Consider the following 25,627-nt stretch of genomic DNA (forward strand, 5'->3'; position numbering starts at 1 on the left):
TCTAGGCAGTCGTCTCGGTGGCCATCTTGCCTGAACGTTCCTAGCCTCCGAGTTGCGTCAGTTTCGCGGGGGTCCGAGCCTGGGACAGGCCCCTTATTTGCAAGACTTATAAATAATTGAGTACCGGGGCTGCGCCTATTTGCATACGACTCGGCGTGTTCTGCCCGGGCTTCCTACTCCCGGTTTCCACCGGCTCATGGATATTCATGAGGCGCTCTGGGGGCGTGGTCCTGGGCGGAGTTAGGGGCGGGGCCCCGCCGGGGCTCGCACTGGCTTGGTCCCGCGGTGACGGCGGCGGCAGCGGCAGGGACTGGCGTCGGGTCGCAGAGCCCGAGCCGAGCGGAGCCGGATCCCGGGGGAGCGCGTGAGTGCGCGGGGGCGGTCAGGAGGGCGAAGGAGGGGGCGGGGTCCGGGATGGGGGCGGGGGAGAGGCATGGAAGGAGTGGGCGCTTTCCTGCCGGGACCTCGGGTTGGGGTGGAGAGGGGGTCACCAGGAAAGTTTGCAGGGCCCGGGGGCGCGGAGGAAGCGGGGGTCGCGGGGGAGCTGGCGCGTGTGCGCGGGGGCGGAGGGTGCACGGTTTGGAGCTCGTGCCGGCCGAGCTAGAAGAAAGGGGGGAGGGGGCGAGGGCTTGAGGCGGGGCCGGGGGCGGGCGGAGCTGCTGGAGGGACCCCCGCCTCCCCCTCCCCGGGCCCGCGCTCGCCCCCACCCCCGGCTCCCTCGGCACGCCCCCAGCCACCCCAGTCCGCCCCCACCCGGTCCGCGTCCCCAGTCCCTCGTCTGTTCGCCGGCTGCTTCACAGCCAGCGCACGGGTCCTCCGCTTCTGCCGCCGCCGCCCCCTCCTCCTCCTCCTCCACCCTCTTCTCCTCCTCCTCTTCGGCTGCCGGCGTCCCCTCTGTGTCCAGAGCTCCCCACTGGGCCCCTCCAGACGGCCCCTCGCCCCGGGCTGTTCCGTCTTCCCGTTGGCCCTCCCTCCTCCAGCAGTTTACGTGCTGTCCCTGCCGACCTCTCTGGCCCCGGATCCGGCCCGAGATCCCAGGGTCCATAGGGGCGACCCCGCTTGCGCCGATGGCGCTCTGGGCCCCTGCCCCCCGGGGCTGCAGCTGCCCGGCCTCTCCCCAGCCCCTCTGGCGGCCTTTGCTCCCGGGGGTCAGCTAGTCTCTCCCTGACTGTTGGGGGGTCAGGGGTGCTCCGTGCTGCTGCGATTCTACCGCTTTTTGGCTATACGGCCTTGGTCACCTGGGTTTCCCGGCTGGGGCCTCTGAGCTTCTGTGGCCCCTCTCAACTGGGGAAGCCAAGCCCCCCACTTCATTGCTGCAGCCCCTCATACTGCAGTGCCCATCAGGCCCCCAGGTGAAAGGGTTTTACGGTCCTGGGCCAATTTGTCCCCATTTCTAACCACCCACACCATGTCCCTTGAAATAAATGTTCAAGGACAAGGAAGTAATCTTGTGTTTTTTAATTTTTTTTCATGGCGTGTGCCCCTCCCCCATGCACGCTCGGACTGGCTCTGCACAGTTATCACCCACCCACAGCGTGCAGTCCTCCCTTGTAGTTGGCTGACCAAGGGATTGACGGTCCTGGGTTTCTCTTTATCCTCTTGGTGTTTTCTCTCATTTTAGAAGCAAGCTGGGGCAGGGTCAAATGTGAGGGGTGTGTGGGTTTTCCAAAGGCTGGGCCCCAGGGGTCCCTTCTCAGGATTTGGCGCTGTCTCCCCAGGCCAGCTGGAGTGGGTGCTGAGGAAGGCAGTGCCCCTTGCAGGTGGGAGAGGGTTGGGTTGTCGTCAGGGCTGTGTGCATACCAGGTGATGGGAAACCTCCTCCTGCCTTTCGAATGAGAGGGGCAGGGCTCTGGAGCCTGGGGGGTGGGGGTCTTGTGGGTGGGATGGAGTCAGAATGGGAACTGAGGAGGTGGTGGAGTATCTGAGGAGCAGGTGACAAGACTGGGGCCGCAGGAGTGAAGGAATGGTCTGGAATGCCAGCAGCCTGTGGAGAGGAGGAGGTAGTTAGTTACCAAGGTCTTAGCTCATTGGTGACACTGAATGGAATCATACGAATACTGGCCGACATTTACTGGCTACTTTTTACGGGTTGGGCGTTGTGCTAAGTTTGCATGCACCATCTCACATAGGTCTCCCACCAGCCTCAGGTACACCGTTTTTCACATAGGAAAATAGGCTTAGAGAAGTAAGCAATGTGCCTAAGGTCACATAGCTGGAAAGTGGTAGAGCCACTCAGCATTTGAATCCTGGCATATCAGACCCCAGAGCTCCTGCTACATACAGGTTTAGAGGAGGGGCACCATTTGGTCCCTGCCATAGGGCTGTGTTGCTTGGTTTAAAATTTATTCTGTCCCCCTCAAAATCCCTCAGGCCAACCCTGGGGGCAAGTGATGCCCAGTATCCCCATTTCATAGGCTGTGGCTATCCCACCCTGACTGCCTAGAAGGGGGAACCCCAGGGAGTTTTTCCCCCAAGCCACCCCACCCCCCGGATGTTCTCAAGTCCTGTCCCATTCTCCCAGCCCAGGCCTGGGCCGGCTCCTCCTTCCTCTTGGCGAGGCTCTGGAAATCCAGTGGGAGGCCATTGCTATGGCAACAGGACTAGGCCCTGGCTTTACCTCATCAAATTCCAAGCTGAAGCCAAAGCGATTGAGAAATTAAAGAAAAAAAAATGTATTCCAGATGTTTACTTTTTATTCCTTATTTTTCCGTGTTTGGATGAGACAGCTCAGAGGGAGGCGGGAGTGGGGCAGGGATGTGGAAGGAGGAGGGGGAAGGGGGGAGAGGGAACCACTCCCAGCTGCAGGAGGGGGGAAGGAGGGTGAGCGGGAAGGGGGAGGCAGGCGCTGGGGCGGAGCCCCAGGTTGGGGAGGAGCGGGTTTTTCCCGTCTCCCATGAGGTGATTCACGGAGAGACCTCAGACTTCACGGCCCTCTTGCTCTGCCCCTGAGTAGGTATCTCGGGCAGGGCTGCCGGCCCCAAGGGGTGCCTTGGGAACGGTAAGTGGGGTGTTTTGGAGAGCTTGCCAGAGGGAGCAGCGGGCGGGTCCCTGAAGCTCCAGGACTTTGGGGTTAGGAGCCTGGAGTTTAGAGACTAGTCTGGGAAGAGTGGAGGATACAGCCGCTGGGGACGTCCCTTGACCTCTTCCAAGCCCCTCTGAAGTTCCTGCTTCCTGTCCCATACTCTGTCTCTGCTAGTTGTAGGAGACTTCTTTCAGCTAAGTCTACTGCCAGTGCCCAGCCCCTTTGCCTTCTCAGTCTCTCTCTCTCTCTTTTCCTGGGTCTCCAGCCACCCAGCTCACAGCCCCTCTGCCCCCCAATTCTCACGCAGGTTCTGCCGCATGTGATGAAAGTGTCGGCTCTCAGGGAAGGCACAGCCATGGCTTCCCCACCGCCCCGGGAGATGGAGGAGGAGCTGGTATCTGCTGGCTCCGAGCCAGGTACCTATGGGTGCAGGGTGGAGCAGGGTGGCTGGGAGGAGGGGGGAGGGGCAGCAGCTGAACCCCAGCTCTGCCTGGGAGGGGGTGGGGCAGTGAGGGCAGGAGGCATAATGGGGCTATGCAGGGTGAGTTCTAAAGGCTGTCCGCTCCTGTTGAGACCTTTCAGAAGCGTTTGAGACCCTAGATCCCCAGCACATGAGAGCAGACTGACCCTCGAGGGCAAGCAGATTAAACTGTGTGTTTTGCAGGGGAGGACACTGAGGTCTAGGGGAGAAACGGCATGCACCTAGGGTAGGGTTTGAATCCAGGCCTCCTGGCTCTGTCTAGACTCCTTTCTTGGGCTGAGCCCAATGAGTGGGTGATACAGGATTCTATGGGAAGGGCCGTGGCCATGAGTAATTCCAAGTCTTTTATTTGGCATTGGAATGCCTTATGTAGAAGGTAGGTTTCTGGTCTTGTTTTTTTTCCTGTAGCAGATTTACTTCTGTTTGGCTTAGGTCAATAGTAAGTTTGCATTCCTGATCACACACCAGATGACCCAGGTGGCCTGGGTGTGCACTCAGTGGGGGGGTGGGGGGGGCAGTGGGGAGACAGGGGAAGCTGAGCTACGTTTACTGTGGGTGGTGGCATAGTAGAGTGTCATGTTGGAGGAAAGGACTGGATTAGGGACATGGTGGCCTGGCTGCTTGATGTGGGCAGGCTGGCATCTGTTTATTGGCTCTTGTTCATTCATTTGTTTGTTCATTTGAGAAGAACGTGTGCTAGGGTGCAAAATGGGGTACAAGGAGAAATAAGGTGCCAGCTGGGCCCTTAAGTGGCTTTAGCTTGTGAGGGAGTTGACTAACATTTTTGAAATTTGGAGTTGGGAGAAGATGCTTCTGAGATGTGTATGGAAAATCAAGGAAGGCTTCCTGGAAGCGGTGACATTTGACTTGGACCTAAAAGGATGTGAACATTCTGAGTTTTTAGGGTGGGCGATGAAGTTCTGTTTTCTGGTTCTTCTGACAGTTCCCCAACCAATCCTTTCCTTTTGGTAGGTGACCCTCGGGCCAAACCTCCCGTCAAGCCCAAACCCCGGGCCCTGCCTGCAAAGCCAGCCCTGCCTGCCAAGCCAAGTCTGCTGGTGCCTGTTGGGCCTCGGCCCCCTCGGGGTCCCCTGGCTGAGCTGCCTTCTGCCCGGAAGATGAACATGCTGGCAGGACCCCAGCCCTATGGTGGCAGCAAGCGTCCCCTTCCCTTTGCACCAAGGCCTACGACCGAGGCCTCTACTGGAGGAGAAGCCCCTCGAGAGACTGGGAAAGAGGAGGCTGGGAAAGAAGAGATACCCCCTTTGACACCCCCAGCCCGATGTGCTGCCCCAGGAGGTGTGCGGAAGGCCCCTGCCCCCTTCCGTCCAGCCTCAGAGCGCTTTGCAGCCACCACGGTGGAAGAGATCCTGGCCAAGATGGAGCAGCCTCGGAAGGAGGTCCCTGCCAGCCCTGATCGCCTCTGGGGCTCCCGCCTCACCTTTAACCATGATGGCAGCTCGAGATATGGCCCCAGGACCTATGGTGTGGCCACAGGTCCCAGGGATGAGGACGGTGGGACCCTCTCCAGGGGATGGTCCCAGGAGGGGCCAGCAAAGTCTCCCAGCAAGTGCCAGGAAGAGCACAGCAAGACCCCTAAGGAGAGGTGAGGGGGGGGAGGCAGCTTGGAGGACACATGGGTGGCCTTATCTGGCACTGTGACCTTCACGTTTAGGTTAGTTTAGTTTAGTGTGCTCTGAGTGCAGGCAGACCCTTGTCTAAGTCACAAAACATTTCCCCTGTAGACAGCGTCATCGTAACGATGTTCTTTTTATAATTGTAATGCTGTTTACAGAGTGGATGGATGTTCACAGTGGAGTTCAAATGTACCACAGGGAAGTTTATTTTTAGGTTTTTTTATACTGAGAGTTGAATTTTGCCTCATTTAATTGACAGCCATGCTATTTAGTGAAGAGAATATTAGACCTGTTCTAGAGATCTGGAAACTGAGTCTCGTAAGTGACTTTTGTGGCTCCTCAGCACGTAAGAGACAGAACTGGGATTTGAATTCAGGTCTCTTTGAGGCCAAAGCACGTTCTCTTAAGTGTAGCTTGCACTGTGGGTGGAACGATGTGAAGGTGCTGGTGTGTGTGCGGGGGGGAGCAGGGGGCAGGATGAGTAGGGTGCCCATGAGGAGGAGTCTGATAGAACAGGTAAGACGTGAGCACACCTTGATGCCCGGGCAGCTCGCGTCAGTGCACGGGGGTTACAGCCAGGTTGGAGACTGTTGCGTAGGCTTCACTTCCATGGAGTTGGTGCCAGTGTAGACGGAAGGCTGGCCGGGAGGTGCCCCTTGGGGTGGTGGGCACTGGGCGTTGGAGGGAGAGGCTCCCCTCCCCCTCCTGCTGCTCTGCAGGGCTGCTGTGGTGTGGGCTGAGCCCCAACCTGAGGGCCCCCCCCCCCCTTCCCTGCCCTCCAGCCTTGCCTTTCTCACACCTGAACCTGCCTGGAGGGTAGGGGCCCCAGTTCACCCGTCTTTGTTCCCAGCCTCTGGGAGGTCACACCCTGCCCCAGTCTGCTCTCTGGCTTCCTCCCCTTCCTTGCTCTAAGCAGAGCTTAAGAGAACAACTTCAACTTTGGAAAATCACTCTTTCCCCTCATCCTCCCCCTGAAATCCTTCAAGAAGTATTGGCAGGGCAGCTGGGACCAGCTGCACTCTCCCTGGCTGGAGGAGAACATTAACCCCTTAGGGGCTAGGGGAAGGAAGACTTATCTTTTGGGGAACCACTGAGGGGTCTGGGCACGCAGGGTGCTTCTCCTTCAGGGTGCGTCTCCTGAAGGAGCGGGTTGTGTGGGGGGGCATTTAACCCTTGATGTGCAGGAAGGGAATGGGGACCTTCTCCCTGGGCACTTTCTCTACGGAAACTGTACAGCATCTCTGTCCTCAGTGATTCCAGGGGGGGTTCAGGAATAGATGGCCTGGGGCAGAGGGGGGTTAACTTTGGGTGCTAGTGAAGTTCCTTACGCAGACTCTCGATCCACTCTCCCCTTGTCCATCAGTGAGGGGCTGCTCTATTCTTTGCCTCCATTTCCTGTCTTGTTCTTTCACAGGAACACCGCCCCTTTGGACCTGGCCTTCAACGGGGACCTGGCTCTGCCAGCCGGCTCGGACCCACCCGCTGATGTGAGTTAGCCTCCTATTACGAATCAGAATCCTAGTATTTTAGAGCTGGAAGGGTCACCTGAGATCATCTGTGTTACCTCCTTGTAGTTCAGATGGGGACACTGAGGCCTGTGGAGGAGGTGGTTTGCCCCAGGTCTGGCCCCAGGACTCAGATTTCTTGACTCCCAGGCCAGCGTTCTCGACCACCCAGGCGGTTAAGTGTGGTTCAGGCCGTGAGACAGGTCGTTATGAAGAATAATTACAGTGTCTATAACAACTAGCACTGATCAGGTACCTACCTGGGCATGTCCCAGGAACAGTGACTAACTTAGTCGTTGTGATAACTCTGGCTAGTGGATGCTCCTGGTCCCATGTGAGGCGTGTGAATGCCACAGCTCACAGAGGTTAGGTACGCAGGGGCTGAAGCCTGGTTCCACTGTTCTCCCTGGCTGAGCTGCCTTCTTGGGGTTTAGAAGAGGAGGGTTTCCTGTTTCATTCCCACTGTTCCACACAGCGTGCTCAGAGGGTGGCCAGGCTCAGCCTGCTTTTCTTTCTTTTTTTTCTTTTCTTTAAAAGATTTTATTTATTTGTTTGAGTGCGGGGCAGGAAGAGATCGGACAGGAGTGGGGGAGGGGCAGAGGGAGAGGGAGAAACAGACTCTCCCCTGAGCAGGGAGCCAGATGTGGGGCTTGATCCCAGGACCTTGGGATCACAACCTGAGCCGAAGGCAGACGCTTAACTGACTGAGCCACCCAGGCGCCCCCCAGCCTGCTTTCCTAAGTAACTGATATTCCTTCTTGCTCACAGAGCCCTTGCTAGCCAAAGGCTGTCCCATCTCCCCGACAGTGGAGACCTGACCACATTTCCTTGTCCATCCAACAAATGTTTACTGAGCACCTACCGTGAGCTGGGTGCCGGGGACACAGCAAAGAACAAAGCTCACACTGTCCTGCTCTCAGGGAGCTCACCTTCTAGTGTGGGGAGGCAGACACGAGCACAGGCCTCCCTGTGAACCTGCAGACTGTAGCGGGTCAGACAAGTGTGGGAGACCTGGAGAGGCAGAGAGCTCTGGGCTGCGGGTAATTGGGGAGGCCTTGCTGTGAAGGTAAGGGAGTGAGCTGCATAGATGTTTGGGGAGCAGCGTGTTGGGCAGAGGGAACTGCAAGTACAAGGGACTTGGTACCTTGCTGGCTAGGAAGCCAGGATGCCTGGATTGCAGCGAGGGGGGGTGTCGCGTGCTGGGGAGGTGTGACAGGTGGTGGGTCAGGGTGCTTGGAGCCTCACAGGACACCAGAAGGACTTGGGCTCCCTGAGAGGAAGAAGCCGTTGAGGGGTGTGGGGGAGGGCGGTGACGTGTTGCTGGCTTAGTTGTAAAGGGTCGTTTTGGTGGCAGGGAGCTAAGAGCGGTAGCATGGACCAGTTGGGGCATCATCCAGGTAGGAGATGATGGTGGTTGGACCCCGGCAGCCGACTCTGTGTGCAGTTGGGAGGTGTGAAGTGGGCAGGGTTTGCAGGTAGACTGCTAGGAGAGGGGGGCCAGTGCAGAGGCACGGATGACGGCAGGGCGTTTGGCCTGTGCAGCGGAGGGGTGAGGTTACCATTCACTGAGATGGGGACTGGGAAGGCCGAAGCAGGATCAGGGGAAATGAGGAGTTTGCTTCTGGATTTGTTGCGTTTGCGATCCCTCTTAGATACCCAAATGGAAATGGAGGGGCAGCTGGGGAGTTGTAGGCGTAGAGGTGGCGGTTAAGATGGCTGAGGTCCCCAGGAGGGTTAAGGTCACCAGAGGCACAGGGGAGGTAGTGGAGGGCAGAAGGCCCCGGCCCCAGGCATAGCAGGGGACACCCCGAGGGGATCGGGGATGGTGGAGTCCTAGAGGCCACATGGAGCCAGCAGCCAGCTTCGGGGCTGGACGAGGGCATATCCACGGTCAGATGCTGCTGCCAGGTCAAGGCAGGTGAGCCCTGGGAATGGGATTTAGCTACAGGGAGGTCACTGGTGACCTTGACAAGAGTGTTAGCTGGCATGGTGAAGGGAAAAGGCTGTTGGGAGTGGGTTTGGGAGAGAATGGGGCGAGAGGAACTCTCCCGATAGACAGTGAACGTAGGCAAGGTGTTCAAGAAACTGGGTGGTAGCCTCAGAGAGAGGTGAGGTTAAGAGGGTGTGTTTGTTTTTGAAGACAGAAGAAATGAGAGCAGTTTGTGTGCTGGTGGAAATGAGCCGGTAGAGAAGGAAAGGTCCACGATGCAGGAGGGAGAGCTCTGAGCGAGGATGCTCACAGGCATAGAAGGGGGGAGCACAGTGCTTGGGTTCACGTGCAGGCGGCGGGGTATGAGGGCTGGCAGCTGACGGGGGACGGCAAAAGCGTTGCCTGGGAGTGTGGGCAGGGGAGGGGAAGTGTTGGGGGACCGCTGGGCACTCGAGGCCCATCTGAGGTCCTGGAGGTCCGAGTGCAGGTCAGGCTGTCGTGAGACCATGCATTCTGTTTGCTTGCTTTTCTCCAGCCACGTCCAGCCCCAGGTGTGGCTGCAGGGAGGTGGAGACCTGGGACAGGTGGGTCACAGAGTCGAGAAGAGGTCAAGGAACAGAGAGCCAGGATGCGAGAAGAGTCGCCTGTGTGGCCATTGAAATCACTAGGGATTATGCCAGGTGGCTAGTGGGGGAAGGGGTACTGTGATCCTGGAGTGAGGGCCCTGCAGGGGGCACTAGCAGGACGGGTCACTGGAGGTGTTTTTCTTTTTTTCTTTTAAGATTTATTTATTTTAGAGAGAGGAGAGAGAGAGCATGGCAGGGCAGGGCAGAAGAAGAGGGAGAGAGAACCCCAAGCAAACTCCCCGCTGAGTGCAGAGCCCCATGTGGGGCTCAGTCCCAGGACCCTGAGATCATGACCTGAGTCGAAATCAAAAGTCAGGCACTCAACCTACTGAGCCACCCAGATGCCCCGAAAACTGGAGTTTTGTAGAGTGGAGGGAGGATGGAGGGAGTGGAAGGGGCCCTGAGAAGCAAGCAGGATCTCCCCCTGCCCAGACCGAGCAGGGGATGAGGTGGGACAAAGCACCCCATTGGAGAGGGTGGCAGGAGAAGTGTGACCCGTGGGGAGGGCAAAGGTCAAAGGGAGCAAGGCTTCCTTCATTGTCTAGGGACAGGCCAAGTGGAGTGGTGGAATGCCAGGAAGCCGGGTGCTTGGTGCCCCCTCTGCCCCTTCCTCCTCCCCGCCGGGCCCCTGTCCCGTAGCATCCGTTGTTCCTGTAAGTCCTATCCCAAGAGGCCATGTGCACAGATCTTATTTAATTTTGACCTAATTCTCTGAGATGGATGTTGTAGCCCTAGCTTACTGAGGGGAGAGCTGAGACTCTGAGATCCCAACGACCACCGTGGTCATGGGGAGGGCGTATGGCTTAGGAGGGACAGTGCCCGTCACTCCAAGCCCTGTGCTTTCATGTCCCTCGGTGCCTTTTGCCTGAATCCCGAGTCAAGGCCTGCCTGCTTCCTCGGGGAGTGGATAGTGCTGGGACCTGTGGATACGCAGAATCCTCGGGAGAGGGCCTGGGGTGGGGTCTGTGCGAACCCTAAGAAGCATGAGATACCGTAAATCACTTTTGGCACCTCTCCTAGCTGTCGTGAGAGGCCCACCTTCTGAGCTCCTGTCTCCTTCTCTTGTCTGTGGAGCGAGAGTGTGAGGAAGCAACTGATCTGGGGTCTATGTGGGGTTGGCAGGGCCCTTCTCCCCAGCTGGGCAGTGTGTAATGGCTCTTGACCTTTCTCTTGCAGATCGCCAAGCGCTGGGACCCGAGTCCAGGCCCTGCCTCAGAGAATGGAGGCTGCGCCAGCCCAGGCCTCCCCACTGAAGTCTCAGGCCTAGCCCATGGGTCTCCCCGACTTCACTCACCTGCTGAGGGGTCTTCCCAACTTCACTCACTTGATGAGGGGTCTCCCCGACTTCACTCACCTGATGAGAGCTCTCCCCGCCATTCTCAGCTTCCAGAAACCCAGAGTCCTACAGTTTCTGGGCCTTCTCCCTGCCTCCCTATGACCCCAGCATCTCCAAATGTAGCCCTGCCCGATGAGGGTCAGAGCTCCTGCTGCCCCCCAAGCTCAGGGCTCCCTGTTGTGGAAGCCCCAGAGGCCCCCACACCTGGCAGCCCAGCCCTTGAGGTCTCGGGGCACCGCAGCCTGGAGCAGCCCCCAGCTACCTCTGCCCAGCCCCTGATGGAGGGGGGTGAGTTGCTGGACCTTCCTCGGACGTTTCCATCTGGGGATGTGGTGGCCAAGGGTGACATACACCGTCCCATCAGCCTGGCTCAGCGCCGATTTTCTGAAGGTGTGCTCCGGCCGCGTAGCCGGGACCAGGAGGAGCTGGGGGGCTCCCTGGCTGCCCTGCCCCAAACCCAGGGGAGCCAGTCTGCCCTGGATCGTCCCTTTGGGAGTGGGACAGAGTCCAACTGGAGCTTGTCACAGTCCTTTGAATGGACCTTCCCTACTCGGCCTTCGGGTCTGGGGGTGTGGCGGCTGGACTCCCCACCTCCCTCCCCCATCACTGAAGCCACTGAGGCCGCTGAGGACGCCGAGGCTAGTGACTGGGCTGCATCCAGCAGAGAGGAAGGAGTGTCCGAGCAGGGGCGAGGGGCCCAGTCAGCTCCAGAGGGGCCAGGAAGGCCTGGGTCCTGGGTGCAGGCAGATGACCCGGGCATCTCCCCAACCCAGAAGGGGGATGGGGAGAGTCAGCCCCAGTCCCCAGTTCCCCTCAAGCCCTTCTCAACACCAGGGGGCCCACCTGGAGTGGCCTTGCTGCAGGCAGAGGAGAGGTGTGAGGAGCAGGAGCCCCTGGCTGGACAGGAGTCCCTGCTCCCTCTGGCCACCAGGGAGGCCACTCTGCCCGTCCTGGAGCCGGTCCTAGGGCAGCAGCAGTCAGCACCCCCCGACCAGCCCTGTGTCCTCTTTGCTGATACCCCGGACCCCCAGCAGGCCTTGCCTGCTGAGGAGGAGGCCATGACCCTGGCCCAGGCTGAGGCCACCCAATCCAGGACGGAAGGTCGAGAGCCCTGTAGTGTGTCGCCCGAGCCTGCAGGCCCTGACGGCAGCTCCCGCTGGCTGGATGAGCTCCTGGCCTCACCACCACCTAGTGCGGGCAGTGCAAGGCGGGGAGCTGGATCTGAGCTCAAAGACGCGCAGACCCCAGGTGCCTGCTCCGAGGTGAGGACCGGGGCACAGGGAGGGTAGGGGGCCTCCGGATGGAAGCCGGGGCTTGGGTGGGCCTTCTCAGTGTGGATTTCATGTGTCAAGAGCTTGGGATATGGCCCCGGGCCAGGCACCTAGAGCTGTGTCCCTCGCAGCTATACGGTGTGGCAGAGCTGATGGAGCTGAGGGTACGGGACCGGTGTGAGCTCATATCCAGCTCCAGCTCCCGCCAGCCGAGCCGTCTGGCTAACCTCTTAGCTTCTGAGACCTTTCACGATAAGAGCCATTTGCCTCTTAGGGTCGGACTGCGGGTAGACCGAGATGTCCAGGTGCTCAGTGCTTGACCTATACTGAGCGTTAGTCCAGCTTTACAGATGGAATTGTGGAAGGCAACGTAGCGCAGCCATTTAGCATGCGGGCTCTGGAACCAGACTGCCTGGCTTCTCTGCTCCTTGCCCAGATGTGAGCTTGAATGAGTTGCTGTTCTGTGCCTCGGTTTCTGCGTCTGTAAAATGGGGGTGACGATAAACTCTCCCTCACATGGCGGAGACTAAAGAGGCCGTAAAGCACTAAGAATAGCACGTAGTTCATCCTGAGTGTTTAGGAAGTGCTGGCTTTGTGAACGCTCTTACCCTTTTTTTTTTTTTTAAAGATTATTTATTTATTTGTTTATTTGACAGAGACACAGCAAGAGAGGGAACACAAGCAGGGGGAGTGGGAGAGGGAGAAGCAGGCTTCCCGCGGAGCAGGGAGCATCCCAGAACCCTGGGATCATGACCTGAGCCGAAAGCAGACGTTTAACGACTGAGTCACCCAGGCGCCCCATGAAGGCCCTTACCCTTGAGCTCAAGACTTGCCTTGTAGACAGGAAGCTGAGGCCCAGAGGAGGCGGAACCTTGTGCAGGGTTACCCAGCAAGTCGGCAGCTGGGCCATGGTCAGAGTGCCAGTTCCCTGGCCAGTGCCCTTTCTCCTACCAGGCTGCTCTGAATTTAAGGGCTGGGGTCCAGGTGGCTTTTGAAATGTCTTTTTCAAGGCCAGCCTGGGCTGGTAGGGGTGGGGCTGGAAGGAAGGCGGAGCCAGTCGGCCTTTAGGGGTAGGGGGCGGAGAGGTGGAGGCGGAGGAGGAGGAGCAGGAAGGAGTTAAGACCAGGCTGGCTCCCGGTAGGTGTGTCTGTCCCGGGCTCTGGGTGACTCAACTAGCTTCTGGGCGGGGCTACCAGAGCTGCAGCTGCCGTGGAGGGAGCGGGGCCAGGGCGAGCGCGAGCCAGAGTCGTTGGACAGGTCCGGGCGAGGGGAGCGGCCCAGCCCTGTCCCTGCACCCAGCCGCACCCAGGAGCCCAGGGCGGGCTGGGGGCAGGGGCCATGGCCGGGCTTGGGGACCGGGAACCCAGCATGTCTGTCTTGGAGAGGCTGTTAGCCAATGCGGCACTGAGGGATGAGGCTGGCCGGCTCCGCAGCCCCGAGCCCAGGGCTCCCCCGCCTGAAGGAGTGAGTTGGGGTGGGGGGGTAGGGGGGCTGCAGGGAGCCCTGGGCTGGCTCTTTTTCCATGGCAGAGGTTGTCCCTCCTGTCTTCTCCAGGGATGAGGCGAGGGCTACGAGGTCTTCCTGCAAAGGGCTAGGCAGAAGGGTGCTTTCCATAGAGAGGAAGGGGCTGGGAACTTCAGGAAGGGGTGAGTAGGGCCAGGGGCAGGGTCGGACTGTTCCCTTGGAAAGGAGGTTGTGGAGGGCTTTTGAGTCTTGATCACTCCTAATAGAAAGTGGACCCCTTTCACAGCCCTGTGAAGACCACTCCGCCAGGCTGGCTTTCATTTTGGCAGTTAGCCAAGTGTTGCCCAAGGGCTGTAAACATGTCCATGGGATCATTGATTGAGTGTCCATAACAAGTGCCCCTTGCATGCCAGGCACTATGCTGAGGTTTGGTTTAAACGATCTTGTTTCATTCTCCCAAACCACCCCATGCAGTAGGAATTCTTCCCATTTAAGGGTGAGGACCCTGAGGCCCAGAGTGGTTAAGTGATTTGCTCAAGGTCACACAGCTGGGATCTAAACCCAGACTTTCTGTTGCCAAAGTGGGGCTCTCAGACACTAGGCAGTGCTGAGTCTCATTCTGGACTCCCACTCTGATGGACTCTAAGCATTGTTTTTTTGTGTCTTTATTTTCTGATTCTTAGGGACTCCTTGGCTGGGCCCAGAAAGACCTGCAGAGTGAATTTGGGATTGCAGCAGACCCACCTCCCAGCAGTTTCAGTCCTTCCAGCTGGTCCCAGGACACTTCTCAGAACTATGGCCTTGGGAGTGCAAGCCCTCGAGGGGACCCAGGCCTTGGAGAGGGAGACTGGACCAGCAAGTGTGGGCAAGCAGCAGGGGAAGGGAGTGCCAGGGAGTGGGCCAGCAGGTGTGGCATTGGCCAGGAGGACATCCAGCTCGCCAGCCGGGATGGGAGTGGAGTGTCTGCCCCAGGGGGCCTTGCCGCCCAGGACTGGATGATTGGAAAGCCAGCCCAGCTTGGTGCTCAGCAGAGCCAGGAGGCAGATGTTCCGGACTGGGAGTTCAGAAAGCGGGATTCCCAGGGCACTTACTCCAGCCGGGATGCGGAACTCCAAGACCAGGAATTTGGGAAGAGAGACTCGCTGGGTACTTACAGCAGTCGGGATGTAAGCCTTCAGGACTGGGAATTTGGGAAGAGAGACTCTCTGGGTGCTTATGCCAGCCAGGATATAGACGAGCAGTGCCAGAAATTGGGGAAGAAGGACCACCGTGGCAGGTACGGCAGCCAGGATGCAGATGGGCAGGACCCGGAGTTTGGCAAGAGCATGTCTTCGCTCAGCACCTTCAGCAGCCGGGGTGCAGAGCCGCCAGATCAGGATTTCGGGAAGAGCGCCTGGATGAGGGACTACAGCAGCAGCGGCAGTTCCACAGCCGGGGGCCCTGAGGACCGAGGCTTCGGGATGAGAGCCCTGCGCGCCGGCTTCAGCCCTGAGGAAGCCCAGCAGCAGGACGAGGAGTTTGAGAAGAAAGTCCCGAGTGGCGGAGACGGCCCAGGCGAGACCAGCAGGGAGGCCAGCCAGCCTGAGGAGAGAGAATCGGGGGGCCTGTTCGGCCCCAGCACTCCCCAGGGCCAGGATGGGGCACCGGGACAGAGAGACCAGAGCAGCTCTCATGGCGGCGGTGCCGGCCAGGAGGCAGGGGCCCAGAGCCCGGGCCATGCTGGCCAGGAAGACAGGGAGGTGGGCCGGCGAGGCTGGGCGGGCGACTTCGGCCACGGTGTTGTCCCCCAGCCGGAGGCCACCTTCAGCCCGGGGCAGCGAGATTGGAGTGGCGACTTCTGCGCGGAAGCCTCCGAGAGAGGCCATCAGTTCGGCATCATCGGTGACGACCGGGCGGGCAGTGCTGTTCTGAGCCCTTCTGGCCAGATGGCGGGTGGCCCCTTCGTGCCTCCAGAGAAGACCCCGGCCGGGCCTGTGGACTGGACCGACCAGCTGGGCCTGAGGAACTTGGAGGTGTCCAGCTGTGTGGCTTCTGGGGGCTCGAGGGGCACCAGGGAGGAAGCTATGGGACACATGAGCTGGTCAGACAAGCTGGGCCTGAGAGATGTGGACCTGGCCGGCCGTTTGGAGGCTGGAGGGTCCGAGAAGCCCAGGGGGATTGGGGTCGGGGAGAAGAAGGACTGGACCTCCAACATCGGAGGGAGGAGCAGAGATCTGGCTGGTGTCGGGGAGGTAGGGAGCCCCAGCCAGGCTAGAGAGAGTGGCGTGGGACAGACTGACTGGTCGGGTGTGGAGGCTGGAGAGTTCCTTAAATCAAGGGAGCGTGGGGTGGGACAGGCAGACTGGACACCAGACCTCGGGTTGAGGAGCATGGCGGGGGCAGGTTGTAGCCCCAGAGAGCTTGGGGCGGGCCAGGTGGACTGGGGCAGCAGTCTGGGCCTAAGGAATTTGGAAGTGCCATGTGACCTAGAGTCTGGAGGTTCTCAGGACCCACGGGGATGTGGAGTGGGCCAGATGGACTGGACCCAGGACTTGGGACTCCGGGACATGGAGCTCTCGGGGGCCCCAAGTGAAGCCAGGGAGCATGGGGTGGGAGAGGTCAGCCAGTGCCCGGAGCTAGGGCTCAGGGACCACAGCACCTTGTCCCCGGGCCTGGAGGCCAGAGAGCTGGGGCCTGGCGGGACAGGTGGGCCAGAGACCCACAGTGAAGACCACTCCACACCTTCCCTGGAGACCTGCCCTGAAGACCCTGGGATGGAGACAGGAGAAGTCCCTGGCTTTGGAACCAGGTAAGGGAGCCCCATCCCTGTGTGGGAGGGAAGGTTTGGCAGCTCTCTGAAACATTGCAGCCCTTTTCAGGAGGGAAGAAACCACTTTCCCCCAAGGACTTGTAGGGTTTGGAAAATTGAGATGGTTTGGACTGTGAATTACTAATTTTCCTTTTTTTTTAATTGGCGTGTGATATACATAGGTGGACTCTTGTTTTGATGATGGTGATGTTTGAGGTGGTGTTTGCTGCCCATGCTTTAGGCTCCTTGGTGACTGTATCATGACTGTGCTGGAATGGTGTGTGTCCCATCTTTGGGGTCCCCCAGGTCTCTTGGCCCAAAGCCGCGGGGCTTCCCGGGCCAGGGAACACGGATGCTTTCACGGGTGTCAGCAGGAGGACTGGACTCTGTGTCCACTCGGCCTGGGACACTCCAGGTTAGGAGTGGAGTAGACAGTGGTGCTTGTTGTTTCTTGCAGAGATTGGGAACTTAGTGCTTCTTGCCTGCCCTGTCTTTAGGCCCAGAAGAGCAACAGTTTAAAAACCTGAAGGTCATAGGGACCTGGCTCCTGACCCCCTGATCTTGACCTCCACACACAGAGTGACTGAAAGGGAGCTTTCCAGAGGAACAGACTAGTGGTTTTACGAGCCTACCACAGCCTGTCCCAGGGATTTTTATGTTCTGAAACCAGCTGAGGTGATCTCACAGCTGGAAAGGGGGCTAAAAAGAGGTTGGTTGTGTTTTGTTAACATTTCCCGTTCGTTGAGATTTGGTTTCATTCTCTTGACTGGGTAGAAGGTTATACCGTTCTGAAGAAGCTGGAGCTTCTCACTGGGCGGTTGGGGAAGAAGGGAAAAGGAGGCGTTAGGTGGGGGCCGTGTTGTGAGTGGAAGGGGCTGAGGGTAGTGGCAGGGGGGCGGGAGGGACGGGGAATGGTCTAGAGGGAATGGTGGGGATGTCAGCCAGCGGGTTGGGAGGGGCACTGGAACCGAGGAGGAGGAGAGAGAGGAAGGTGGGCAGAGCGCGGGGAGGTGCCGAAGGCTGCAGGGCAGGGGTGGGTTCACAGGACGTGGAATCCAGAGGCTCCTGGGATCTTGGATGAGTTCCGGGACATCTGTAACGTTAGCCTCGGGAAACTTTCCCATTCCTAGTGCCCAGGACCCTGCTCTGCAGGGCCCAGTGCTCTGCTGCCTACCTTACGTCGTTGACCTTCACAGCTGCCCTGTGCCGTGGAAAGGGACTTTTACCATCTCCAGTTTGCATGTAGACAAGGGGTGTGACCTGCTTATGGTCACACAGTCAGCAGTACCTCTTTCTGGCTTCGACATCGTAAATGCTGTCAGGTGTGGTCACAGTGCTTGAGGGTCTCAGGCTACTAGGGAGCAGGACTGACGCCCTCCACCTTTCCCCTCTGCTTGGGTGGCTCTTGAGAAGGGGAAAGTGGGAGTATCTTTCCCTTTGTTTAGGACCGGCGTGGGGGCCACCAGGAGGCTGCAGGACTGGGTTGGGGAAGAGGAAGGTAGGCGCGGAGAAGGAGGACTCAGCACTCAGCCGGCTGAGCTTCGGTCTCTAGCCTGCCTTTAAGACGCTCTGGTTTTCTATGTTCTAAGTTTGGGGAAGACTGTGTACTCTGTGGCCACAGAAGGAGACCTCGAGTGTTTGTGCATGAGCACGTGCTAGCAGGTGAAAGCACAGGGATAAGGAAGCCTGTTTACCTTTCTCTAGTGCAAGGTTTCCCAGACTTATTTGACTAATATCCAAGGAGCTGGTGTTCTGGGCATCTGACTTAGGGAAATTCTGCACCCTGGAAAATTGCTCTTTGCGGGAAGTTTTGGAGGTTCCCCTGGGAAGTCCTTGAGGATAGCCCAGAGTAGTCTGGGTTTGGGTCCATCTGCCAGGTTTGGGTCCTGATTCAGCCACCACCTCTGTGACTTTGGGCAAGTTCCTTCTCTTTCTCAGGGCCTCCTATTTCTTGTACTTACTCCCCCTACTCACAGGGTTAAGAGGTGCGGACACACACAGAGTGATAGAAACCTGCCTGGCACGTGGTGATGACTGAAAAAAAATGCTTGCTACTTGTATCTGTTTTGCCAATTTGGATGGATCTGAGCTGTCCATAAAGTGAGGCCTGCGGGGACATTTTTGTCATTGCCTCTGTGTGGGACAATGACCCCTGATGGCAGGCGGTCATTGGCTGGAATGCTGTCCAGCACAGTTGTGACAAGGCCAGCATGGGGGTGGGTGGGTCACGGGGAGAGCTCAGGCTCCTTCTTTGTGTCTAGGGCCACCTTTTCCTGGTGGGAGTGGCTCTCTTGGGTCCCCCGAGAGCTCATGAACTGCCCTCTCCTCTCTGTGGCCTCCTGGTCATCTCCTGCCCCTGCCCCGGGCCTAGTGGTGTGGACACCTCTCCGTCATTTTGGGGTCTTCATGAAATCTCCTCAGAGATCATTGAGGCCAGCTCCCTCATTTCATGGGTGGGGAAACTGAGGCCCAGGGAAGCAGTGTGACTCGCACAAGGTCCACAGCTGGTGATTATGGGCTCCTTCATGTTCCCTCGTGCCCCAGCCTTGTCATCATCTCTCCGGGCACGTTTCCTGTCTCTTGGGTCCAGGCCATCTGCTGCCCGTTTAGGCACATCATTCCAGCTGGAGGCCTGAGCCTCCCTCATTTTGGGTCTTGGAGCCTTGAGTACTGGGAAGCTGATTTTGTGCACATCTGCTTCATACCCTTCCCCAGTTCTGTGCCTGGAATGGTTGTGGGGGGTGGGGTGGGGTTGGATCGAGTCCTGACCCTCAGGAGATGCTAAGTCCAGATGGGGTCGAGGGTATAGATGGTGCAAGATGGGACAAGTTCTCAGGCCAGGAACCTATGTTAGGGATGGTGATTATCCTGAAACAATTTTTTTAAAGATTTTATTATTTGACAGAGGAAGATGCAGTGAGAGAAGGAACACAAGCAGGGGGAGTGGGAGAGAGAGAGAAGCAGGCTTCCCGCGGAACAGGGAGCCTGATGCGGGGCTCGATCCCAGGACCCTGGGATCATGACCTGAGCCGAAGGCAGGCACCCAATGACTGAGCCACCCAGGCGCCCCCAATTTTTAAAAAAAAAATTTATTTATTTATTTAGAAAAAGAATGTGCAGGCATGAGTGGGGGAGGGGCAGAGGGAGAGAAAATCCTCAAGCAGACTCCCCACTGAGCATGGAAACAGACGTGGGGCTCGGACGTGGGGCTTGATCCCAGGACCCCCGAGATCCTGGCCTGAGCCGAGATCAAGAGTCGGACGCTCAACCGACTGAGCCACCCAGATGCCCCGATCATCCTAAAAATTTATCAAAGTTTAGCGCACGGTGCTAACGGTGTGCTGGGCACATGTTTCCAGCGTGTTGCCAACAGACCCAGCAAAGTATCAGTCTTTTATGGTCCCCATTTTGCAGATGAAGAAGCTGAGACTCAGAGTGGACAAGTACTGCAGGTGTGGTAGGGGATGGAGCCCATCTCTGCCAGTGGCGGCACCCAGCGCAGGTTCCCGACCATGCTTCTCTCCTGATTCCCTGCCAGGGAGGAGCTCAGGTGATAGGTGATCTGGGTGCTCAGAGGCAGGCAAGCTTCTCCTGAGCTGGGGTGGCGCCAAGCCAGCAGGGATGATGCACACCGCATTCCCCGGTGCTCTTCCCACCGTCCCCTCCTCGTGGCCGCCCTCTCCTCGTGGCCGCCCCCGGAGCCCACAGAGCTCATCTGCGGCCCTCTGCCCACGTGGCTTGGAGCCAGGTCTTGCTCTGGATGTGGATCTTTCCATCCACCCATCCGCTGTTTCACATCCCCTTAAACTCCGCGGGCCTGCCCTCAGCCTTGTGTCTGCCCCACCCCAGGGAGAGGCTTTGGGCGGGGCCTCAGGCTGGATGGGGGTGCCACCCCTGCCCCCTCTCTCCCGGCCTCCCTGATTTTAAGCTGCAGGGTGAGCTGGCTTTGGCCCCCATCCAGGGCTGCTGCACTTCTGCTGCCGCCTCCCTCCCTCCCTCCCTCCCTCCCCAGACCGCTTTAATTTCCATCTGTCAGCAGCTTGTGGAAGGACAGACTGACACATGTTCTCTCTTGCCCTCCCTCCTTCCGGCCTGCTACTGACTCACCTGCCCTACTCCCCTCCCCTTCCAGTCCCTTTGGCAACTCTCTGAGGCTTGGCTTCCAGCATGGCCCTGCCCTGTGTGTGTGTGTGTGTGTGTGTGTTGGGCTGTGGCTCGGCTGTGTGGCTGTGCGAATGGAGGCAGGGTCCTAGATGTGCCTTGAGGGAGGTGTGTGGTGAGTGTGTGCAGGGCGTGTCCCTATTTCAGGGGGAGGTGGCCAGTGCGCCGGCTCGCAGTGCACGGTGTATGAGTTAGCGAGCGTGCGTGTTTGTGTCGTGTTTTGAGGGAGTGGCAGGCAGGAGATGCGGAGATTGTATTGAGGTGCAAGGTGACCCAACCTCTCAGTCAATGGGCAAACATTTGCTTAGTCCTGCCCCTCCTGGCCAGGCCCCGGGCCCAGGGGCTGGGGGCACAGAGGCAAAAGGGACCCATCTTTGCCCTTGAGTTGCTCCCAGACGGGCTCTGAGGCAGGGGCTGGTCCAGGTGGGAGCCCAGGGCGTGCAGGGCTGCGGAGGGGGGCGGAGGCTGAGGGAGGGGAGCAGGCCAGCTTCAGAAGAGGAATTGAACTGCAGGGAGAGTGAGCAGAGGGCCAGGGGGGGAGCCTCCCAGGCGAGGGAACAGCTCGTCCACACACACTGCAGTCTGCGAAGGCCCAGCATGTTCTTTTTTTTTTTTTTTTTTTAAGATTTTATTTATTTATTAGAGAGAGTGAGAGAGCACGAGAGGGGGGAGGGTCAGAGGGAGAAGCAGACTCCCTGCTGAGCAGGGAGCCCGATGTGGGACTCGATCCTGGGTCTCCAAGATCATGACCTGAGCCGAAGGCAGTCGCTTAACCAACTGAGCCACCCAGGGGCCCAGGCCCAGCATGTTCTGGGAGTCCCTAGCTGTTCCATGAGACTGGGGCACGGGGAGGGATGATGTGGGGGCTGAGGGCTGAAGAGGTTGCACAGCCTGATGGGCCAGTGGTTGGCTCATCCCACGCAGGTGCCCCTAGGAGGGGCCCGTTGCTGTCAGTGATGGGGTACACGCTGGGGGCCAGGCACTGGGCTTTGCACTTTGGTTCCCATTTCATTCCCCAGCGACCCTGGAGTTAGAGGACCCTAAGGCTTTGGTAGTGGAGGGACTCATCCAAAGGCTCAGTAAGTGGTGGACCTGGGATTTGAACCTGCCAGGCTGCCCACCTTGTCCCCTCTGTGCTGTGCTGTACAAGGCCTTGATCGCATCCTTCTGGAAGGAGTCTGGGAAAGCCTGGAAAGGCGGGAGAGGGAAAGGGTGGGGGAAGTAGGGGCACAGATATTGTGGAGTGGGCTTTGGGGGATGATGGGGAATTGTTCCAGGCAGAGGGAACAAAATGAACAAAGACACAGGGCTGGGAAGTCACCACTGGCCTCTGTGCCCCCAGCCCCAGGGCTTCATGGGTGACCCTGTCCTCTGGTCTGTCTCCTTTGCAGTCCTGGTGGGTGCCCGGCCCGCCCCCCACCCTCTGGCTCCCAGGGCCTGCTGGAGGGGATGCTGGCCACCAACAACTCCAGGGCAGCGGTCCATGGGGGGTCCGCAGCCTCGGGCCTCAGGGGCCTGTTGGAGGAGGAAGGAGCCACAGCGGGTACTGACCAGGGGGAGCCCCTGGAGCCTAGCAGGGACCCTCTGCCTTCCTGGAGGCCACAGCCAGATGGTGAAGCCAGCCAGACAGAAGAGGTGGACGGCACCTGGAGCCCTTCAGGGGTTGGGCAGGGCGAGGAGGGCCCGACACGGCCCCCTCGGCGGCCCTCCCAAGGCCCTCCTCCCCGCTCTCCCAGTCAGGACTTCTCCTTCATTGAGGTCAGTGCAGGGTGAGCCCAGGGCAGTGGTTGGGATGTTGGGGGGCACGTGGGTGATGCAGCCGGAGCCTCGGCCCTCGGGCCTCCTTGAGCTGTGTCAGGCCGGGGGGGGGTGGGCAGGAAGTGGGCAGTGGGTGAGTCCTATGAACAGGGTGCTCTAGGCTGCTGGAGCTGAGGGCTCCTGGGGGATGGGCAGGGCCACGGGACAGCAATGGCAGTGGTGTTGCCGTTGTCCCGAGCAGGACACCGAGGTCCTTGACAGTGCCATGTATCGGAACCGTGCCAACCTGGGGCGCAAGCGAGGGCACCGGGCGCCGGCCATTCGGCCCGGGGGCACCCTGGGCCTATCAGAGGCAGCGGACTCGGACGCACGCCTGTTCCAGGACTCCACGGGTAGGGCCCCTGCATTGTTGGGTGACGTCTGTGTTGCTGCCTGGGGACTGTGCGGGGGCGGGCTGGTCTGCGCTTGCTGTCTGTGCTGAGCCCCCGCTCTGGGCCCTTGCAGAGCCACAAGCTTCTCGGGTGCCGTCTTCAGACGACGAGGTGGTGGAGGAGCCTCAGAACCGTCGGACACGGATGTCCTTGGGCACCAAGGGGCTGAAAGTCAACCTCTTTCCTGGCCTGAGTCCATCAGCCCTGAAGGTACCGTCTGATCCTTCAACCACACATCCAGCCTCTAGCCACCTTGCGTCCAGCGTTTCTTCTGTCCGTCCATCTCTCCCTCCCTCCCTCCATCCCCTGGGCCCTCCTTCCCATCGCTCCTGTCATTTTGCTCTCCACTGAGGGCCCTGCTGGCCCATGCTGTGTGCTAAGTAGGATGGAAGGAAGAACAAGGCGTTCATGTCCCAGTACTTCATGGGGTGGGTTGGGGACACAAGCCATGTCTCTGATTAGCTCTGGTGAAGGGGGGGAGGTGTTTAGGTGTCACTGGGGAGGTACAGATAAGGGCTAGGCCTGTTCAGAGTGTGTGGGGGGATTATTTCCTAATGGTCATAAGGTACGGGATGGGAGGGTATATTGAGGAAGGTCTCACGTAAGTATTTGATCTTGGCTTTGAGGCATATGTAGGAGTTGGCTCTGGAGGGTGGGGTGATGATGGGGAATTGTTCCAGGCAGAGGGAACAGAATGAACAAAGACACAGGGCTGGGAAGTCACCACTGGCTTTGTCCAGCTCAGTTAGTCTGAATTCAGTGTAGCAGGATCTTCTTGAGCACCTACTCTGTGCAGGGCACGGCTCAGCTCTTGGAGGGTTATCTTTAAGCGACTTCCCATCCATCTGGACAAAAGGACTGCAGAGGGGTCTGTGCCTGATTCTGGGGACAGCATACCCTTGGGAGAAGGCCTTGCCCTCTGGGAATCCTCCCGCTTATTCATCTGATGTGTCCCTGCACTTGGGCTCATCTCCTAGGCCAAGCTGCGCCCCCGGAACCGCTCAGCTGAGGAGGGGGAGCCTGCGGAGAGCAAGCTGAGCCAGAAGGAGTCCGCCGTGCAGCGTTCCAAATCTTGCAAGGTCCCGGGGCTGGGGAAGCCCCTTGCATTACCTCCCAAGCCAGAGAAATCCTCAGGGTAGGTGACCTCAATTGGCCTCACTGGGTTGGCCCGAATTAACTCTGTGAAGTTGGCGCTCCAGTTCCTGGCGCCGCGGTGAAGCCTCAGCCTCCCTCCTCCGGTTGGAGGGCGGGTTTCCCTCCCTACCACTTCCTCACTTTGTTCACCTTTCCTAAGGTTTGCCTTATGACCTTTTCCCTGTGCCATTCTAGGTCAGAAGGATCATCGCCCAACTGGCTACAAGCCCTGAAGCTGAAGAAGAAGAAGGTCTGAGAAGTCCTCGAGGTGAGAGTGGGTTCCCGGGCTGGGGCTCTGTCTGGGGCTCAGGGGTGAGCAGGGCCTGCCCTGGAGGGTTCAGGAAGCCCTGTACCTTCTTTTGGGCCGTTCTCTCCCCGTTTCTCTCTGAGGAAGGCCAGTGGAGCCCAGCTCTAGGACCTGGTGGGCCCCTTGGCTCCCTTAGGTTTTGCCCACAGAACAAGGTGTTGCCTGGGATGGACGAGGAGGAGGGCTTCCGTCCTGCCTTCCTCCCTGGGCTCAAGGACGGTCCCCATGCGACCCCCGCCCTGTGGCTGGCCCAAGTGGGGTCAGCCAGCCTTTCTGGTCTGGGACCCCTGGAGGCACTTACCAGGCTCAAGGGCTCCTCACTACTAGGCTCAGCTGGGGGAGCCGGGCTGGGCACAGGGAGTGGAAGCCGAAGCTGAGGGGGCTCCTCTGGCCGCCACGGTGTCCCCCATGGTGTCCCCTCCTGACCTCTTCCCTCCCCTCCCCCTTGCAGGTCCTTCCCATCGGGCAGTCTCAGGCAGTGCCCATTCCTGTGGGGTCCCCGGCGGGGAGATGGCTGGAGCCCCACCAGGTCCCAGGCTGCAGCCTCTGTCCCCCTCCACGTGAGGAGCGTCTGGGGAGGCACATTTATGCACTTTGTATCCCCCCCTCCTTCCCTCCTGACCAGATTCAGGCATTAGTGGTTGAAGGTTTTGGTCCCTCCTCCCTTGCTCTCTTTACACCTCCCTCTCTGCTTCCTCCTCCAGCCTCCCTTGGGTTTTCTTTTGATACCAGTTTATAGCATTTTTATAAAAGCCTTTGATTTTTGTAATGGGCGGAGCCCTGCCCCAGCCCCAGCCCAGGCCTCCCTCCATCCTGCCAGGTGCCCCACAGAGACCAAGAACATTTTGCCACTTGAAACAATAAAGTTTTTTGGGAATTGGTGCTGCCCAGGTTGTGGTGTGTGGTTGAGGTGCCCCAACCCCCGTGCAGGGCCATCGCTGGGCCATCCTGGCCCGCCAGCAGCTCACTGTGACCCTGAACACTCACGTTCCCTGCACCCGTGGGCTCAGTGTCCCTGAGGAGGGCGTATTGGTGATAGTAGGCTGTGTGCTGATTCGGACAACCCCTGAATCTCAGTAACTGAACACACAACGGGTCATTTTCCATTCATGGCACAGTCCAGGGTGGGTTGGTGGTGGGGACGCTCTGCGCCTCGCAGTCATTTAGAGCCCAGCTTCTTCGCTGTGGTGGCTTGGCTATCTGCAGGGGCCTTGGAGTCACCCGAGGACTAGTGGGAGACCCTTCCCACAGGGACCACAGGACGGGAGACTCTTCCATTGGCCAGAATTCAACTCCCGGTCCCCGCCAACTGCAGGGGCTACTGTACTGGGAAGTACAGTTTAGCTGTGTGGCCAGAGAGCACCGGGTGTTGGTGAAGAGTCAGCCTTTCTTGCCGGGGAGTTTGGCTTCTGTGAACCCTAAGGGCCCTTTTAGCCCATGCATTCTGGAATGTCCGCCAGGCCCTGGCATCCTCGGCCGGTTCCCCAGACCTGCCAACCGCTTTCTCTGAGGCGTGTTGAGAAGAGAGGCCCCCGTGGGCCTCGCCTTGTGGAGCCTGAGCTGAGTCACTGAGGTCAGAGCTACACCTGAATTTGGAAATCATCCCCTTTGCCAGAGCTTCTTAGCTTGTTACGTTGTTACGTTATGTTATGTTATTTTATTGTAGGGGGTGTGGGGGCTGTTGACCTAATTTGAGAATTTGACCAAAGCTGTGGACTCCCTAGAAAAATGTGCATACACACCGCAGCCTGGAATTCCCATCACGGACCTCCTAGG

General features: G+C 58.9%; 1 protein-coding gene across 2 annotated transcripts; it reads left to right on the plus strand.

Moving 5' to 3' along the window:
* Positions 1-214: 214 nt before the first annotated feature.
* Positions 215-24,733, plus strand: TNKS1BP1 (tankyrase 1 binding protein 1). Of its 2 annotated transcripts, none has more exons than XM_036076589.2 (12): positions 215-364; positions 3,330-3,438; positions 4,476-5,109; positions 6,555-6,627; positions 10,378-11,799; positions 13,956-16,060; positions 21,613-21,979; positions 22,221-22,371; positions 22,484-22,620; positions 23,388-23,545; positions 23,740-23,812; positions 24,303-24,733. In XM_036076589.2, exons 2-11 carry the CDS (start codon positions 3,345-3,347, stop codon positions 23,798-23,800), a joined length of 5,202 nt encoding a protein of 1,733 aa, XP_035932482.2. In that variant the 5' UTR covers positions 215-364; positions 3,330-3,344; the 3' UTR covers positions 23,801-23,812; positions 24,303-24,733. The 2 variants fall into 2 exon arrangements, with proteins under 2 accessions (XP_035932482.2, XP_035932483.2); XM_036076590.2 differs by lacking the exon at positions 215-364 and adding an exon at positions 2,859-2,998.
* Positions 24,734-25,627: the final 894 nt, after the last annotated feature.

The sequence above is a fragment of the Halichoerus grypus genome, chromosome 11 (genome assembly GCF_964656455.1).
Source record: "Halichoerus grypus chromosome 11, mHalGry1.hap1.1, whole genome shotgun sequence".
NCBI classification, from domain to species: Eukaryota; Metazoa; Chordata; class Mammalia; order Carnivora; family Phocidae; genus Halichoerus; species Halichoerus grypus.